At 39.3% G+C, this 17,424-nt stretch overlaps 2 protein-coding genes across 3 annotated transcripts in view; one reads left to right on the forward strand and one right to left on the reverse strand.

The window, feature by feature from the left end:
• Positions 1-367: 367 nt before the first annotated feature.
• Positions 368-3,031, forward strand: LOC119728595 (ER membrane protein complex subunit 7-like). The gene is made up of 4 exons (XM_038200892.1): positions 368-698; positions 1,479-1,737; positions 2,416-2,496; positions 2,704-3,031. Exons 1-4 carry the CDS (start codon positions 508-510, stop codon positions 2,839-2,841), a joined length of 669 nt encoding a protein of 222 aa, XP_038056820.1. The 5' UTR covers positions 368-507; the 3' UTR covers positions 2,842-3,031.
• Positions 3,032-3,734: 703 nt separating this feature from the next.
• The window catches only part of LOC119728594 (transcriptional regulator ATRX homolog), a 32,507-nt gene continuing 18,817 nt past the window's right edge, over positions 3,735-17,424 (reverse strand). Inside the window, exons 16-27 of one of the 2 annotated variants that reach the window (XM_038200890.1) lie at positions 17,142-17,251; positions 16,228-16,387; positions 15,448-15,562; positions 14,598-14,713; positions 14,102-14,279; positions 13,156-13,188; positions 12,806-12,958; positions 12,452-12,679; positions 11,592-11,618; positions 9,444-9,512; positions 8,439-8,516; positions 3,735-8,059 (exon numbers count right to left, since the gene is read on the reverse strand). In XM_038200890.1, the coding sequence (XP_038056818.1) occupies positions 7,688-8,059; positions 8,439-8,516; positions 9,444-9,512; positions 11,592-11,618; positions 12,452-12,679; positions 12,806-12,958; positions 13,156-13,188; positions 14,102-14,279; positions 14,598-14,713; positions 15,448-15,562; positions 16,228-16,387; positions 17,142-17,251 (1,639 nt within the window). In that variant the 3' untranslated portion in view covers positions 3,735-7,687. The remainder of the gene's footprint in view (positions 8,060-8,438; positions 8,517-9,443; positions 9,513-11,591; positions 11,619-12,451; positions 12,680-12,805; positions 12,959-13,155; positions 13,189-14,101; positions 14,280-14,597; positions 14,714-15,447; positions 15,563-16,227; positions 16,388-17,141; positions 17,252-17,424) is intronic. The other variant, XM_038200891.1, reaches the window with a different exon arrangement.

Genomic DNA, 17,424 nt, shown 5'->3' on the forward strand with positions numbered 1-17,424 from the left:
AGTAGCTATTGAATTTGAAGTCAAGACTGTACTTCAACTTGTGCCCAAAATTAAATTTTGCTTTAAATTTACTTTAATCTGTTTGAAAGTTACAATTTTTTGGAGCAATTTACTCATCGATTCTGCTGTAAAGTCTACCCCTACTAAGTGCCTGATTGCCATTTATAGATTTATGTTGAAATTAACAACCCAGACATATTCTTTTATTTTTATAAATTAATAATCCTATTCGCCACACAGTGATTGAAACTGGACCAAATAAACAAAATTAAACTTAACATGTTCATGGGATCTATATAGCGCCCTCTCTTGAAATTGAAACAAAATGCACTGTAATATAGTCAGATGCCCAGTGTGAGTAAATAAAGATCGCAGAGTTTTATTCGGAAAGAGTCCAGGTATCGTTTCGTGCACACCTTTACGGCATAATGGGGGAAAATTAACGTGAGAAGTAAATCTCTTCATTTTTTTCACCTAAAACTAGAAGCAAATTCCTTACCTCTGAACATGTTACGGACGTTTTTATTTGTGCTTGTGCTGTGGGTGTCGCCATGTTTGATGGAGGAAGCCGAGGACAGCAAAGTAAACGATACATTTGTGATTGAAGGCAAAGTGTTGGTGACCGGTGTGAAAGCGTCGGAATGGATACCTCACACGCGCGTACTGGTTGATGGTGGACAATATGTTGGGTTCTTGAGGTAGAGCTAGATTCATAATTTTAAAAGAATGTAGCATCCAAGTGCCACTTTTTGGGGAATAATTTTGAAATCTTACTTAGTAAAACATATTGCGTGATGAGTTATTTATTATTTCATTCGTTTGTTTGTTTATGTTTGTATTGGCCTACTCAAATGATTTTCTGCAGTTGTTTTCGATGTAGTTTTGTAGAAAAAAACTATCAGAAATATTTTAACAATGCAAGTTTGGATTCCGTCGGGATCGTCAAACCAAAGAAAATTAGATTTAAACCAGGGATTTTTTGTGACTATGAAATGTGTACGCTTGATAATGCAGAGTAACATGGGATTATTTTGCATACATACAGGAATGCAGAAACATGATTAAAATACTCAAAACTCACATTTTGGCAAAATATTCATCCTTTTTTTTTTAATCATTGCTTATTTCAAAAAATACATGGCATACGGCAATGCAATCTTGATTGCAAAAATTCTGATATTTGATTATAAATTGAACAGTATTTTTGTGCAAAACAAATCACAATTTGAATCACAATTCCTATTCAGAAAAAGGGTTACCAAATGAACAGCGCCCCCACAATTTTTCTATTCTAAAGCAGTTACCATGGAGAGCAGTCAAATTGAGTTAACATTGTCATTATGAAAAAGTAGTCAAACATTTGGCCACACATATTTTTCCATACTATTATTTTGTAGACCTACTTTTTGTTCATGACTTCCAATTTTGTCACAAGCTTTCTATTTTATTGCTCAAATTTCGAATTGTTTTTCCCCCAGAGCCGACGGTGCCTTCAAAGTAACCGGAGTGCCGTCCGGTTCCTACGTGGTGGAAGTGGCCAACCCGACCTACATATTTGAGCCGGCTAGAGTAGACATCACAGCCAAGGGCAAGATGCGGGCGCGTCGGGTCAATCACATCCAGGGCAACGCTGTGGTCACGGTTCCTTACCCGTTGCGCTTCAAGTCCAAGCAGCACTTTAGTTACTTCCAGAAACGGGAGGAATTCCGGGTAACGGACATGCTCAAAAACCCCATGGTGAGTTGGAGAAGTCCAAACCCTGATGAAAACTTCAGAGACCAGGTTGTAGCCAGAGGAGTGTCTTGGTGCCTTTCAAACACCGATTTTGGCGATCTTGTAGTGTAGGGCCCTGGTCCCATATAAGAGATTAAAATCCACTTTTAATTTATTTATAAACTTACCAAACTTACAGATAGAGGGCAGAGTTTTGAATTTTTGAGGGAAATTTGGGGGTAAAATAACGATGAGGACGACAAAATGCAACACGAAATAAAGATGGCGATCACTGCAATATACCTTAAAATGAATATGCAATACCGCTCTGAATCGCACAACACCAACCATAAATGGCGTACAAAATTATCGCAATTTCTACCCCAAGAAACTGTTCAAAATTACAAAAAAAGGTGTCATTAGAATTGAGAGAAGTTTGCTCTAGGTTGAAAAGGTCATTTTTGAATGATAAAAATACATCCTTGATTCAAATTTGATAAAAACTAAAGAAGGTCCCTACACTACCCGATCGCCGCTATTTTGGATGCCACTTTTTTATGCCCAAAAGAAACTCCATAAATCTTGAGCAAATTGTTCACATGCTGACTAAATTTCCTTGATTTTTATCTCACCAACTTTTTCTCAAGACCTCAATATGTAGGGTAAAAAAAATAAATAAAGTTTAAGAACTTTTTCTTACAGGTGTTGATGATGGTTCTCCCTCTCATCTTCATCGTGGTTCTACCCAAATTAATCAACACACAAGATCCAGAGGTCCAAAAGGTAACGTACAAAAATGAATCGTTTTGGCCATAAGCCCCGCCCCACCTATGGTCACCTGACCAGAAGTCATGTTCTGATTGGTTATAATCCGTCTTTGATTGACAATCAGGAAAGGTCCCTAATGGGGAAAGGCAAACTGGCAACACTGCTTTCTAAGAACTGTTTTTTGTTTTCTTTGATTTCTTCTTCTCTGTTATGAATTTTCAGGAGATGCGGAACATGAACCTGATGAACCCCAAGACGGAGATGCCGGATCTCTCCGAGATGGCAGCCAGGATGTTCGGAGGAGGCTCGGCCCCGCCCAAAAAGAAGGAGAAGCCGGCCAAACTCAAGAAATTAAAATAAAACTGAAATAACTCATGAAAAAGGTTGAAGAATAAATGCCATGGGTGTGGTCGGTGACACTGTATGCATTATTTTTTAAAAGCCTTGGGAAAGTATTGTTTTTATAATTCATTGGAATCGTTTGTCAGCATAAATTTTATACCTGACTCTTTGCCTGCCACTTTAAATCTATTGCTTTGGATTTAATCTTAGGAAAAAATGTTACAACCTGACCCCACTTCAGCGGTTGTGTACAAAGACTATGGAGAGTCAAGACGATTTCTAAGTATTTCCTAACAAAATTGGAATTTTTTCTGAGTCCCAGATTAATGTCTTATCAATTTTGTAATGACTGACCTTCATTGAGATGATATATGACTAAAAAAAGTGGCGTCAGGTTGCAACATTTTTTCCCAATCTTATTTGTTTAGATACTTTATTCATTAGCTAAAAATGAAAGTTTTGTGAAGACTGGAGAAATTGTGTTGTGGAGAAGAATTGTACCATATTGAGGCAAAATGTTTTATACACATGGAAATGCTGAATCAAATTGCATCTAAAAGTATATTTGTTTACAGTAGTTGTTATTTTGGAAAAACATTAAATCACATTGGGGTGGGTGGGTTGGTGTTTAAAGGCACATAAATTGAGCGTGTTAGCAATGTAGGAGTACAAATTTGGGATACTTATTTTCAAGTGAATGTACTTTTATTTAGTATGTACCATTGGTTTTAATTTATTCGATAATTTGTGTATAAATTTAAGCCTTTTGTCACCTTTGTTCAAGTTGATAGAAAAAATAAATTATTGGTGAAAGATTTGTTTCTGTTAGTTTGGTTTCTCATTGATACTCATTTCTGTGTTTATAATTGTGCAAGACGGCCAAAAGAAGCAATTTCTTTAACACTCAAATAGAGAATTTTTAATAATCGTATGTGTTTATTTACGACAATGCTATCTAGATTAAACTTTTTAACACGATACAGCTTGGCAATATTGTAACACAAAACTCTTTTTTTTTAAACTACATATAATGATTGATTTTCCACTATGGAAGAATGTGTAAGTACAGTTCTAGAATTCACTAGTGGAATTAAGTCAGTAGTTGGTAACGACTAACGAATTCTTCCGTTGAACTTTACCACCGTGGAAAATCAAGCTTATTGATAAAACAAAAAACAAAAAACACAAGAAGGTTTCACTTTTTTTAAAATCTCGCCTTCAATGTTACTTTAGGCTATTTTAACTCTTTTGTTTTTTTCATACACTTGCCCAGCGCAAATAGTCTGCTGTATTTGTTGATACAACTATAAAGTTGGGAAAAGTTACTTATTCTCTGGTTCTGCACGTCTACATCATTTGTTCTTTTTCATCAAATTATCAAAGAATTACCCCTAACATTTAATACCTCTTAACCAGTTCGTGCCGGAAGCCATGTACAAAGTGTATACACGCAAAGTTTTGCGGTATTCGGAACGGATGATGGATATACACGCAGGGGCGAGGCCGGAAATATGAGTGTGCTGCCCGAGCGTGATGGCTTCGACCCGCCTGCTTCGGAGGTCGAGTGAAAAGTAATCCTGCGCCTCGTTCCGTTCTTGTCAAAATAATCCCGGCGTAAACTGGTTAAGGAACTAATATGTTTTAAGGAACAAGAATAGATGCAACCTTTCTGTATATTCACAACACTTGGAATACGATGCACAATTTGGATAATGTTAAACTCGAACAGGGGCATCTTTCCAGAATAATAAATGAACTTTAATATACATTCACTGTTGTTTAAAATACGTTTGTTGTTTCTAACAGATTTAGAAGAATGGGCATTACATGTACTTCCCCCCCCCCCTTCATATATGACTTCAGGTTTTATAAAACAAAATAGATACTAAAAATTTTGAAAGCAAAAGATTCTGTAAATTTTATCGCACCTTCACGTCATGCTTAATGGCTAAGATTTGTTGGTACAATCGCTGATCACCTGTTAAGCCTCTGTGAGATTAAATATTGCCACAACACGTACAAGTAAATGACAACTCTGCAAAATTATAACCTTTTCTACGCGAGAAAGTTCTCCCGATATCGTACAATTAGTTCAGAAAACCAAGTGGAACATTCCTTGTGCACGAACAAAGTGTGAGAGCATGCCTCAACAGAGGTGCACTACGAAATCCGAAATTCTGTCCGATTTTTTTTTGCAGATTTGAAGGAAATGATAAACTTAACAAGTTTAGATCATTTTCTAGTAGATTTCTGTGCCACAACCTCTGGACCAGTGATTATTTCAAGCGACATTTATGATTACTTCGTTTATAATTAATTACGCGAGATACATACTTCAATAATTTTGTGTTATTACTGGTGCTGCAAAGCTAAAGTGAAAGTCTTGTTACAGCACACAATGTCACATACAATGTGGTTTTATTACAATTTAATACATAATGATTACTGATTAGCTGTGCAGTGTTCAGGCTAAATACATGTACATATACATGTAGCTTTAAGTATCACATGGACTTTCTTGTTCAATAAGCCATTTGCGAATAACCTATACCCTTTAAAAGTTCAATTTCAATAACATCTGGTACAACGACTTGCTCATAATGCTTGGCACGTTTTAACTTTGAATTCTCCAGACCAAAGACACTGTTGCTATATCACATGATTCGGGGCAAACTCTTGCATAGTTACGTAAGAGACGCTCAACACCAATACACTGCTCACAATTGCGGAGAATGGCACAAAGACACCAGACCATTCCGGAGTTGGGGGTTGCTAGCATAAGGCTTGCCCCGAATCGCATGATACAGCAACAGTCTCATAAGTCTGGAGAATTCAGTGTTAAAATGTGCCAAACATTTGAACAAGTCAGGGTTCCAGATGTTACTCGAAATCAATTTGCAAATGGCTTATGGACTTTAAGAAAAAAACAAAAAAATGTGTGACACAATAACAAAAAATGTACGTTTACCTAATTTCTGAATGAATAAAGATGTAAAAGACTTTGATAAAGTCTTTACATCCAAAATATTGAGATAACGAGTGAATTTAGTAAAGAATAACAATGTTCAAACAAGTGCACACATAATGAGCACACATGAATCTGATTTAAACACGCAAGCAATACTGAGACACTTTTCAGATCCGAAACTATTTTACATCGACATTTGGTCCAAGCAAATAGTCTAAATCTTTGGAATTCTTTCCGAATATTCACAGCAAATATCGAGCGCTAATTTTAGTCAATTCTTCACTTTGCTCAATCAAAGAATTTTAAAAAATCTTGAGTATCGATGCCATTCTGGAATTGTATGTTCAGCAATAAATAAATATAAAAAACGCTGTTTAAAAATAGTCCAAAGTTTCAAGACTTCTTAATAACAAGGATTTTACTTCTATTTTGTGAGAAATGTGCCATCTACTCTACAAGCATGCATATACTTGACTGTTTAGCAAACGTTTCAACCGGCAACATGTGCAGCTGTGCTAATTACAACTTGTCAAATTATTACAGAGTTGTTTTTGTCTAAAAGTCAACATTTCCTCCTAACAAAGGACATGTCTGAACTTCATCACAACTTTTATTTAACTTATGCAATTTACCAAATGTAAAACGCAAACGAAGTCACACGACCGCAAAATTGGGAAAGTTGTCATTTAAGTTGTTAACATAATTTTTTTCCCTTCTTTTTTTCTTCTTAATTTCAATTTTCTAATAAATTTGAATCAAATAAATTACATTTAATTAGCAGGCGGATCATTCTTCTGTTAATACAATGATGGAGAATACAATGTATAACGTTAATAAATACCAACCCCTTTATTTTTTATTTTTTTTGGGGGGGGGGTATTTTTTTCTTGTTCTGACGCAGCAGTTCGTAACACTGCGACAATTGTAGCAGCTCTTACAAGTTCGTTTGTTTGCTGTACATTGCTCCAGTTATGATCTTAGAAACTTATTTCTATTAAAGTCTTTCAACCGATCTCGGTGGATACACAACCTAAAGATATTCTTGACGTTTTTTCCATTCATTTGTTTGTGCAATGCAAGGAAGAATAAATTATCTAAACCCGTTAGCTAATTTACCGAAAGCAACCCTGCATGTTACTCATTACATGGCCCCCGAGCTGCCCAGCATTGTGTGCTTTTTATGGATTCATGACTGAGTTAATACAATGTAATACAATGTTATACAATGTAATACAATGTGCAAAAAGGTTTTGAAGTCCAAGCTGTTTTCAAATGCATTTTAAAGTGAAGAATAAATAGCCGTGCTACATACAGTACACAGTGAGGCCTAAAGACATGATTACTCGGTGTTGTAGTTGGAGTGCTTGTCATCACTCACAAACCATCACAAGCTATCACAAGTCCATCACAAGTCCATCACAAGCAATCTAGTCCCAAGTACAACTCAAAAGCTATTTCAATGAACTGTGACAAGCTATTCTTTAACCTCCTACTGTTTCAACAGTCACAGACAGTCAAAAACTTCATCCCCTTCCCCTGCCATGCCTTTACACAGAGCAGTCACCAGCAGTCAGATCAAAATTCCAGCATCACCGCGACTAGTCAAATTCAGTCAACAGACAAAAAAGCAAGTGACTGGTAGGTACAGCTGTCTTATCGATCGCCTACAGGCAAAGCATAGCTGTATCAAGTTACATAAACAGTCACAGCCAGTCAATCCTGCTTCATGTAGGCTGGGAGCTCTTAACTGATGAAAACAGTCACTTGATTTGGACTGAAAGAACAACTTGGCAGAGAATGTATGTTTTCATAGGATGGTTAAGCTATTCAAGTGCATATTTGCTAATGGCTCATGTCCTTTTATGCTTGTGAATTGACTTGTGATATACTTGTGAATTACTTGGTACCTCCGGAGGAAGTCCCGGGAGGACCGCCTTTCCCGCCGCCGATTCCGCTCCAGGGCCCGCCCGTTCCGAAGGGTGACTGGTTTAGCTTGTCTGCGCTCTTTGCAGCGCCGATTTTCTGCAGGATCTGCTGCATCTGGGCGCTCGTGACGAACTTGGAGGTGGCAGAAGAAGAGGGCGCCGTAGCCGGCTTACTGCTGGCCATTAGCTGCTGGGCGATGATCTCGTTCATGGTTGACGCCGAGCGCATCCGGGCAAGCTCCTGCTGTTGTTGCTGCTGCTGCTGTTGTTGCTGCTTTTGTTGTTGCTGCAGCTGCTGCATCTGCTGCAGTTGCCGTTGATACCTAATCATGTTCTGGAATTGCTGATGTAGGAAATGAAAAAAAATGTATTGTTTTGTTTTGTTAAAGGCAAATTTGTCTAATTATATGCATTTTTACATGCCAATGAATTTATTGCAGAAAACTAAATTATTTTGAACAAAAAAAAATGGACTCTATTTGATCTTCTAAAAAATACCATTTTCATACTCCAAGACCGATACATCTTGATCTGGGAATTTGGAATCATGCACTCCTATTTCAAAATGTGAAACTTACTTCATCTGTTAATTATCGCTGGTTAATTTGGGTTTTTTGGCGGCTAATTAGAAAGCGTACAACCCTAGTAACTGAAAACCAATACACAAAATTGCACTTTTAATACTTTTTTTTTGGGGGGGGGGAGAGAAATTAAAAACTAACCTGATAGTCGTTGCTGGATGCTGCTGATAAGGCTTGCTGTTCCATCATAAAGGATGGGTTCATGTTGCCACCCGGCATCTAGGGGAAAAACACAAAAACAAAGCAAAACAAAACATGATATAAATGATAGCCACCCAAGAAATAACCAAAGTCTGGCATTAGGGGCCATTCAGAGTAGTCAATGTTAAAAAAATTGTGGGTGGGTGGGTCAAAGGAAATAACTGAAAGTCGAACTTCAGTTTTCAATGAAAGTAGTAGAAAAAAATAATTCAAGAAGGAAAAAAAAATACCCAGCAGCCTCTTCCAGCCGAAATAACCCTTTTTTTAAAATTTAAATGCAGTGTCTTAGAAAACCAAAAAAATTGTATGCAATTTTGCGTGCTTGGCAATTTCCGTCTGTTTCAACTACTAAGTCGCATGCTGGAAGCCCGGAAAAGCCATTGAAAACTCCTGAGCTGGGAGAGCATTGACCTAAAATATCTGCTTCATTTGAAGCATAACTTCGTTCTTCAGTGTACGTGCTCTGAGTGACAACAAAAGAGGGCACCCTTTTACCTAGTAAAGACGTCCCATGGGCGGGACACATACATTTCGCTGGTTGACGCACGTACACCAGGGGATGTGTACTATGTACACACAGTGGCCGCGCTTCGCAGCAAAATGTTGCAGTCGGGCAAGATGGCGTCGTTCAGTCACCCCCAACTGTACTTTCTTTGCCGGTGAGGGGGTACTTGTGAACGGAGCGGATAGGATATATTGAATGGTCTTTCAGCATTTGAAAATCAAAATTTGTGGGTGGGTCAAAACAATTTCGAGAAAAAATATCTAAAGTTTGAAACACTGACTATTCTTAACTTGAATGTCATGAAAAACATGGAAGGCCGAGGGAGAATTCAAAAGTTAATATCGTGTCTTTGATACAGCAATTTCATTGGACATCACTCTGATTTGTTGATATTTTTCTACTACTTACTCATATTTAGTATACTTGTTTTTTTGGCTTACCATTACGTAACGTTGCTGGGGGTTAGCCATCAATTGAGCAGCTGCCTGAGCACCATATATACCCTGGTTCTGAAAAAGACAAATAGAAAATTAACGGGTACTTACGTACGTGAAGCTGTGACATTTGCCCGAGTCTGTGGCATACATTGCACAATTACAATGATACATTGCACAATTACAGATGAATTGTTCCGAGGAACACTTTTTGTGTAAATTTCTACTCCTCTTAAATGCATGGAAACTGCTTGACATCTCTTTTTTAGTTAATTTTCTTGAAAAGTGCACTCCTTTCAACATTAAAAAAAAATGCCATGCTTTTCCGGACAACTGAGGGCGTTGTTGCTGCGATGTCATTTCAGGAAGACACTGTTCAGTTTTAGGGGTTTTCTGTTCAAATTGTGAACCCCAAAATGTGGTCATTGAAAACATTTGTGGACCCAAAAGTTTGCTCACTGGCTTACTGCCATGTACTGACACAATAACGAACCACCAAAGAAAGAAAACTTACGACAGCAAAAAGTCTAAAAGTTCTGGCAACTGTTGGTACTGAAATAGCTGTAACATTGAAGTTTCTGCCTGAAATGTCATCACACTTTTGCTCATGAATATGGAAATTCGCACAAGCATAAAAACAAAAAAAAGCACCAAAATCCCCTTGAAAATGGCGAAATGAAAATTGAAAAAAAAAAACCCATTAAATGGGACACAAAGGTACATTTTCAAGGGTTGCATTAACCCTAACAGAACTCAACCCATCAAACCCCAACGGCATGTTTTGTTGGAATTTGTCAGGATGGGTACAGTACCCCTAAACTGACAGTCTTTTACATTGGGTTTGCACACATCCAGAAACAAAGTCAGAAATAAGTGTGTGCAGTTTCCCATATGGTGTTGGAATTTGCCAAGATGGGTATGGTTCCTAGTAAATCATGCTAGGGAGTAAGCGTTAAAAAAATTATATTGCATGGGCCCTTTCAGCTCTGCTTAGCACTATAATAACTAATGTAAGAGTGATTTAGTGTAATTCAAGAACTATTGATATCAATATTCAGTGTTCCTGTGAATCAACAGTCAAAAACAAGTCAACAATCTGACAGGATACCAGTCGTTACTACTTGTCATACTCCAATCATACATGCATTTTTGGCTGGTAACCAACAAATCTGCGAAGCACATCAATGTTTAAAACTTAGGACTCACATTATCTTGTTGAAACACCAAATAATGAAAATATGACATTTCCTTTATTTCAAGCTTATGATTCAAAGAAAAGTTTGTGAAATTTGAAGAAAACACTATTAGGTGAAAAAGCATGACACCCAAAATGACATTTCAACAAATCGTCAACGACACCACGAAGTAACACCCGATTGGACTTCAGTGCACGCTACGCACCCGTATTTCACAAAACCGTGTGATTTTCATTTTCATGAAGTAACACACAATTACACTGTGCGCTCACTCTGTGCATTTTCGTTTTCAAGAAGTACCACCCATCTTTATTGCACCAGTTTAAAGGTTTTCATTACATTTTTCCTTAATCCAACAAGAACATGGATTAATTACATTCCTGTCAAAGGTTTCAAAATGTTTTTATCCAAACTGTATTTCCGTAACAGTGTTATAAGTTGTGAAAACGAAAATTGTTTGCGCCAGTTCGTGAAACCAAAATTTGTCATGTAGTGGTTTTCACAAAGTAACACTGGAGTGGACTTGGGTGTTACTTCGTGGTGTCGGTGACGAAATGCAACTTTTTTTTTTAGCTACGTTGGTGGTTTTTGGAAGCGCTTACAAAGAGTTGCACACATTTTTTTTTAGTGGTGAATGAGTGCAGTGAGAAGCCGGGTAAGGAACAAAAATCAAATGTTTGAAGGGAAAAAAAATCAGGATTTGAAAGGAAAAATTATGGAATAAACACATTTTGAAACACAAATTTTGTGTGCCGAGATTCGGGTGCATTGCAACAAAAAATTTGCGTTGTCCTTCACTGTCACAAAACAATGCAATTTGAAAGCATTTTCCCCCTTTTTAAAATGTTTTTGCTGATGATATTTTTTAAGCCAAATCAACTTTTGTTTGCATGCATAAACTCCTCTTCAACTCATGCAAATCAGTTTTTCTTTCAAGAGTTGGTTTGATTATTCCTACCGGATTCAGCCCAGCGTACCACATTTGCTGCATGGTTAAAAGAGGCAGAGCAAAACACAAAAAAACCTGAAGTTATCAATATCTTGACTTTTTTCCTAATCTGAAATCTGCAACTTGTCCAACATTCAGTAAAATTGTTAGCGTAGTCAACGATGTCGCACCTGTGATTAGTAACACAGTAGCCGCACCTCCTTCATTTGAACTTAAAAACTGAAACGTATTTAAGGAATGCGTCTTCTTTGAAAGTATTGTCAATCTTGAGCGTGCAACCAGAACTTCAGTCACTTTGATCTCACAGAACAAAGCTGAACTGTAGACCATCCTCCCTACTCTACCCTTTCCAACCCAAATAACCCATCTTTCCAACATTTTCAGTCCCGTCCATTCCGTTTTTACCCTCCCCAACCTCTCATCTTACCTGCAGCTGAGCCAGGTCCTGTTGGTCCATGCCTTGGTTGGCCAGGAGCGCAGGCCAAAGCCCTGCCCTACCCTACCCCTTCCCAACACCTAGCCTACCCCACTCAATAACCTCCTCTCCCCTCCTCCTCATCTTACCTGCAGCTGTGCCAGGTCCTGTTGGTTCATGCCTTGGTTGGCCAGCAGGCGTGGGTCGAAGCCCTACCCTACCCAGCCCTACCCAACCCTACCAAACACCTAGCCTACCCCAATCAATCACCTTTCCCTCCCCTCCCCTCCTCCTCATCTTACCTGTAGTTGTGCCAGGTCCTGTTGATTCATGCCTTGGTTGGCCAGCAGGCGTGGGTCGAAGCCCTACCCTACCCAGCCCTACCCTACTCCACCCCTAGCCAACACCTTGCCTACCCCACTCAATCACCTCTCCTCCCTATCCCTCAGCTTACCTGTAGTTGTGCCAGGTCCTGTTGGTTCATGCCTTGGTTGGCCAGCATGCGTGGGTCAAAGCCCATACGCATCCTGCCTTCCTTCTCGTCTTCATACTCCTTCCAGGCGTTCTTGCGTTCCTCCTCATTCAGCTCCTCCGATTCAATGTTCTCCAGGAGAGAGTCGTGCTCGTGGTACTTGACAATCCACTTGTCTTTGCGCTTCAGTATCTCGGCTAGGACATAATCCTAAGCAGAAATTAAACAGGCACAAACTTTATTAAAAAGGCTCTTTGATTTGGCGCATTTGAGTTGATGTGGAGTTAAAATGAGTAGCATAATGTCCAGTTAAATGAAGGCTAAACCATGGCCCACCTTCGGCAGAACCGGCGTCTCCCTCTCCGGCACGTTGGGGTCATCAAGCCGTTCTGGGTTGAAGGTGTAGAGTTCCGACAGGTCTTGGGATGTGAAGTGACGTTCAATCTGATGCTCGTCGACAACGCGACAAGACAGGGATTGCTTAGTGACCTTGGTGGTGGTGGGGGTGGGGGAGAGAATAAGTGTTTTTTAAATGTCAAAAAGTCAAACAACACTCAACTCATTGGTTGCTTCCACAGTGAATATTATTCAGTGATATATGTGGCTAAAGCAATATGAAATAACCACAGAGAGTTAGCACTTTTAACCTTTTATGAAAACATTAAAGAATCTTCTTTCCTTTTTACCTGTCGCTCGTAGATCTTTTCTTCCATGGTACCCTGCAACAAATCAGGCAAACCAAAAAATGACTTTATTTACATTTTAATACGAGTGGTGATAGATTGAAATAAGTGCAACAGGTGATAACATTTATCAGATTGGCTGACTGAAAACAGCTCCAGCAAATGGACCTGGTGGAAAAACTGCCAGTGCTTCACAGAAACATCGTTGACAAGTCTGGAAAACTTTGAGCAAAAAAAAACAATACTGTGGTGCTTAGGCCCCCAAAAAAGTCTCCGGTTTCTGGTATGCGCACGCGTCGCCGTAGCCATGCGCGTCAGCAAAATGAAAACGTTTTTTTTTTTTCAATAAAAGATATGTCTCAAAACCGCCAAACTCACTGGTTTGACTGGAATCCTGCTGCTGCACAATTTTACGTGTTTTTAGATGGGGTTATGATCAAGAATAAGCTTTATGTGGCCTCTCTGGACTCCCATAATTTGCACTAAGTTTAGTCGGGCACCATTTGCAGTCATCAGCCGACATATGAAGCAAAAAAAAACAGGTAAAAAAAAAAAAAGCCGCGTCGCCGCACCACTTTTTGGGCAAGCTCCATACCAGAAACCGGAGACTTTTTTTTTTTGGCCTTATATAACGCTTTATACCAAATGTCTAAAAGTGCCTCACAATTATTACCCCTGATTATCAGGCCATGAGTCCAGTTTTTGCAGCAGCTTGGGATCAGTGCATTCTGGTCTCCACCCTCACATTTAGACTCATGGCTAAAGACAGGCAATTGTAGTAAAGTGTCTTGCCCAAGAATACAAGCACCATGTTCCTCGTCAGGGTTTGCACCCATGAACCATGGCATGTGATTTGAACACTGTAACCATTTGGACCACAGCGCTCCATGACACTGTATTTTCACAACAAAATGTTTTCCCCCGAGATCTGGTTAGATCTAGACTCTACCTGTGCGACAAATCTGTAGATGTAAACGGCCCGGGTCTGGCCGAAGCGGTAGACTCTGAAGATGGACTGGATGTCATGACTGGGGTTCCAAGACGCGTCAAAGATGATGACGCGATTGGCTCCGATGAGATTGGTACCCAGGGAGCCCGCCTTGGTCGAGATCAGGAATAGACGAGCCCTACAGACAGAACAGAACATCGAATAAGAATAGATTACATTTGTTACCATGTGAGGGCACTGTACAGGCTGGTTCATACTCGGCGCGAAGCAAACGTGAACGCGAATTTGTGACGCCAGGGCAAGTTTTCGCGCTGCAAATTAAGTTTGTTTTAACTGATGTGAAGATACTAAATTGGAAATCTTCCTCTAAAAGGATGATGTTTTGTGTTGCGAAGCACCATTTAGACTAAAGGGTGCAACTGAACAACACTGAATCTTTTGATCCCACTGTGATCATGTGTATCTGAAATCATGAGTTGCGTAAACATAGTCCTACCTGTAGTTGTTCATATCGTTGAAGGTCTGGGCCCAAGCCTTGCGGAATGCCGCACTGGTGGAGCCGTCCATGCGGAAATAATCTTCCCCTTTGACCCACGAACCGATGCCTCCAACCTAACCACACACAAACAAAGCAAAAATGAAACCATTTATGTGCCGTTTTGCAAAATAAATTGGGCCCAATTTCATGGAGTTGTTAAGCAGGAAATGTTTGCTCAGCAGATTTTGGTTTGAGCAAACATCAGCTCAGAACCTGTCCAAAAAAGAGCACATTGTATGACATTTTGGACGCTAACAAGTTGGGTTTTTTTTCTTAATTAATATTTTTGTGCTAAGCAACATGTCAAGAATCCTGCAAATATTTTCTGATATCTGGCAAAATGAGACGGAACTGGGCACAGGCCTAAGTGGAGAAAAATCCCCCAAAAAGGAAAAGGATTTGTTTTTTATATTTTCGTATTTATTGATATTTGTTAGCTTTGATATGTCTACTACACATATTTTAAAGAAATTGTTTAAAAATCGTAGAACAAAAGTGTTTTTAAGGAAAAAACGATTGGCATCTTTCACTCCCACAACTGCAAAAATCTAGAAATTGTTCAGGTTTCTTTATCAGTATTTTACTTTTTGACATGTCGATAAATGTGAATTTTAAACAGCCATAACTTGTCAACGGAATGTCTGATTGAAGTGCAACAAGCAGTATTGTAAGGAGGATTTTATTCTCTTTCCTGTTATTCGCAAACCCTCATTTTGACCTCTGCCCAGTTAGTTCCGTCTAATTTTGCCAGAACGCCTCACATTTTGTCAGTAACTTATCCCGGATGTTTAACGAGATAGAACCTTACCTGTTCAGATAGATCCTGGCTGCCCTCCTCCCTCTCAACCTGAGCCTTTTCCTCCAGGCTGTGCAACATGTCCTCAATCAGATCTAGGGACAGTAGACTTTGACTAAACACCAATCTGAAGGGGGAAAAAATCAAAACAGTACCAATCAAAATGACAAATAATCCAGCAGGTAAAACTGTTTGCAAGCCAAGGCGCGAATTCAACTGACGAAATCCGTTTTGCCTCTGTTCATTGTCACACTTTTTGTTCAAGTTTGGCAGAGGTTTGTTGAGGCAAAATGCTTGCCGTATTGTTTCAGCTAATACAGGACAAAACTGCCCTAGGGCCTAGCAACAATCCATTCGTCGGTCGCACCACGAAGAGACGTATCGTGTGTTTAAAGTCAATAGACGATCCGTCTCTTCGTGGTGCACCCGACGAATTCTGAGCTGTCTCGCTCACTAAGAAATTACCTTTCAGTAAAAAATATTGGTCTGACAAGCATGTTCAATTCTTGGTAAATGTCTGACGCCTGACTGAAATTTCACCCTCAGTTTTTGGGAATTCCAACTTACATTAGCACTGTGGTCAGAGTTCACCCTCAAATAATATTTGGCCGTCTGCTTTCAAGTAAACCGTCTACTGTTAAGACTGGTTCATTCTCGAAGTGGAAACAAAAGCATTTTACGAATTTCATGACATGGAGTTTTACTTTGATGTTCACTGTTGCCTTTACAAATTGCTTTTTTTATTCTACATTAAGAGTATGATTTGGCCTTCAGCTGGAACAAACGTCTTACAATTTCTCTCCGATGCTCTCAGCGTACTTGAGGACCTCAAAGAGAAGCACCAGTTTGCCACTCAGTTCAATCTTGGTGTCGTCTCCTTCCTGAAGGTACTCGTCGTACCACTTGGGCTTGGAGGTGGGCAGGTTCGGAGATGGAGATCGAGTGATGTACTCTGGTAATGAAAAATGGATGAATCACTGAATATAATATGGATTATGTTTAAAACTAAAGAACCCAGCTAAGCCCAGGAAAAGGAGAATTTATGGGCAAATTATAGAAACATAATGAGTACTTCAACTCAAAGGAACAGCTAAACTAGCCTCCCTCGGAACTCGATAAACTTTTTCCATTTGGGAAAACAGAATGCTCAACGATCACCCTTGAAAGTAGTCTTACTATGCCCCTTCAATTTAAGTGATACTTTTACTATACCATTCAAAACAGGTTATAATTTTACCATACCATTTTAACCCAAACCTTCCCAAATCCTCCAAAATCCTCTTGCAAAACATAGGATATTGTAGGATTGAGGTATGGCAAAAACAAGCGATTTTGGAGGATGTGCTGTGTCAAAGTCTTGGGCCAGACCTTGTGTTGTTTATGCTCAGCAATGCATACAATTAGGCCTAGATTATGCTTGGAATCCTCCGCACTGCTTCAGGATGTCACTGGCTCTACCTCAACATACCGACAATGATTGCAGCATTTGCAGGATTGAGGCAGTGGATATCACCCTTCCAAGGACCACATTCAAGAATTAACAGGTGATTTTGGAGGATTGAGGCTGTATGCAATTTTTACATGGAGGCAGTTGGAGGCTTTTGCAGGATTGAGTTTGAATCCTAGAAAAAATACCTAAGGAATGAAGGTTAACTAAGTGATAGTTTACTGCACCCCTCGAAGCAGTCAATACAATGCTATCTTACCCCCATCGGGGTCTCTGCATCGACTTCGAGTCTTCCAAGTCTTGATGATCTCCATGCTGCTGTCCGAGTCGCCTGAACCTTTTGCCTTTTTCCTCACTGGCTGCTGGTCCCTGAAAACATACACAGACGTCGGATGTTAAATATTTTTTACAAATTGTGTGCTTTAACCTAGAAAGTAATTGAAACTTGTTAGAGATAGAGACCTACTGGCTAAGAGGGTAAAGAGCACCACTCAAGAATATAGCCAGCCTGTTGTCCTCTGACTGACTGAGTCCAACTCGAC

This window comes from Patiria miniata, unplaced genomic scaffold, assembly GCF_015706575.1.
Source record: "Patiria miniata isolate m_02_andy unplaced genomic scaffold, ASM1570657v1 HiC_scaffold_20, whole genome shotgun sequence".
Taxonomy (NCBI): domain Eukaryota; kingdom Metazoa; phylum Echinodermata; class Asteroidea; order Valvatida; family Asterinidae; genus Patiria; species Patiria miniata.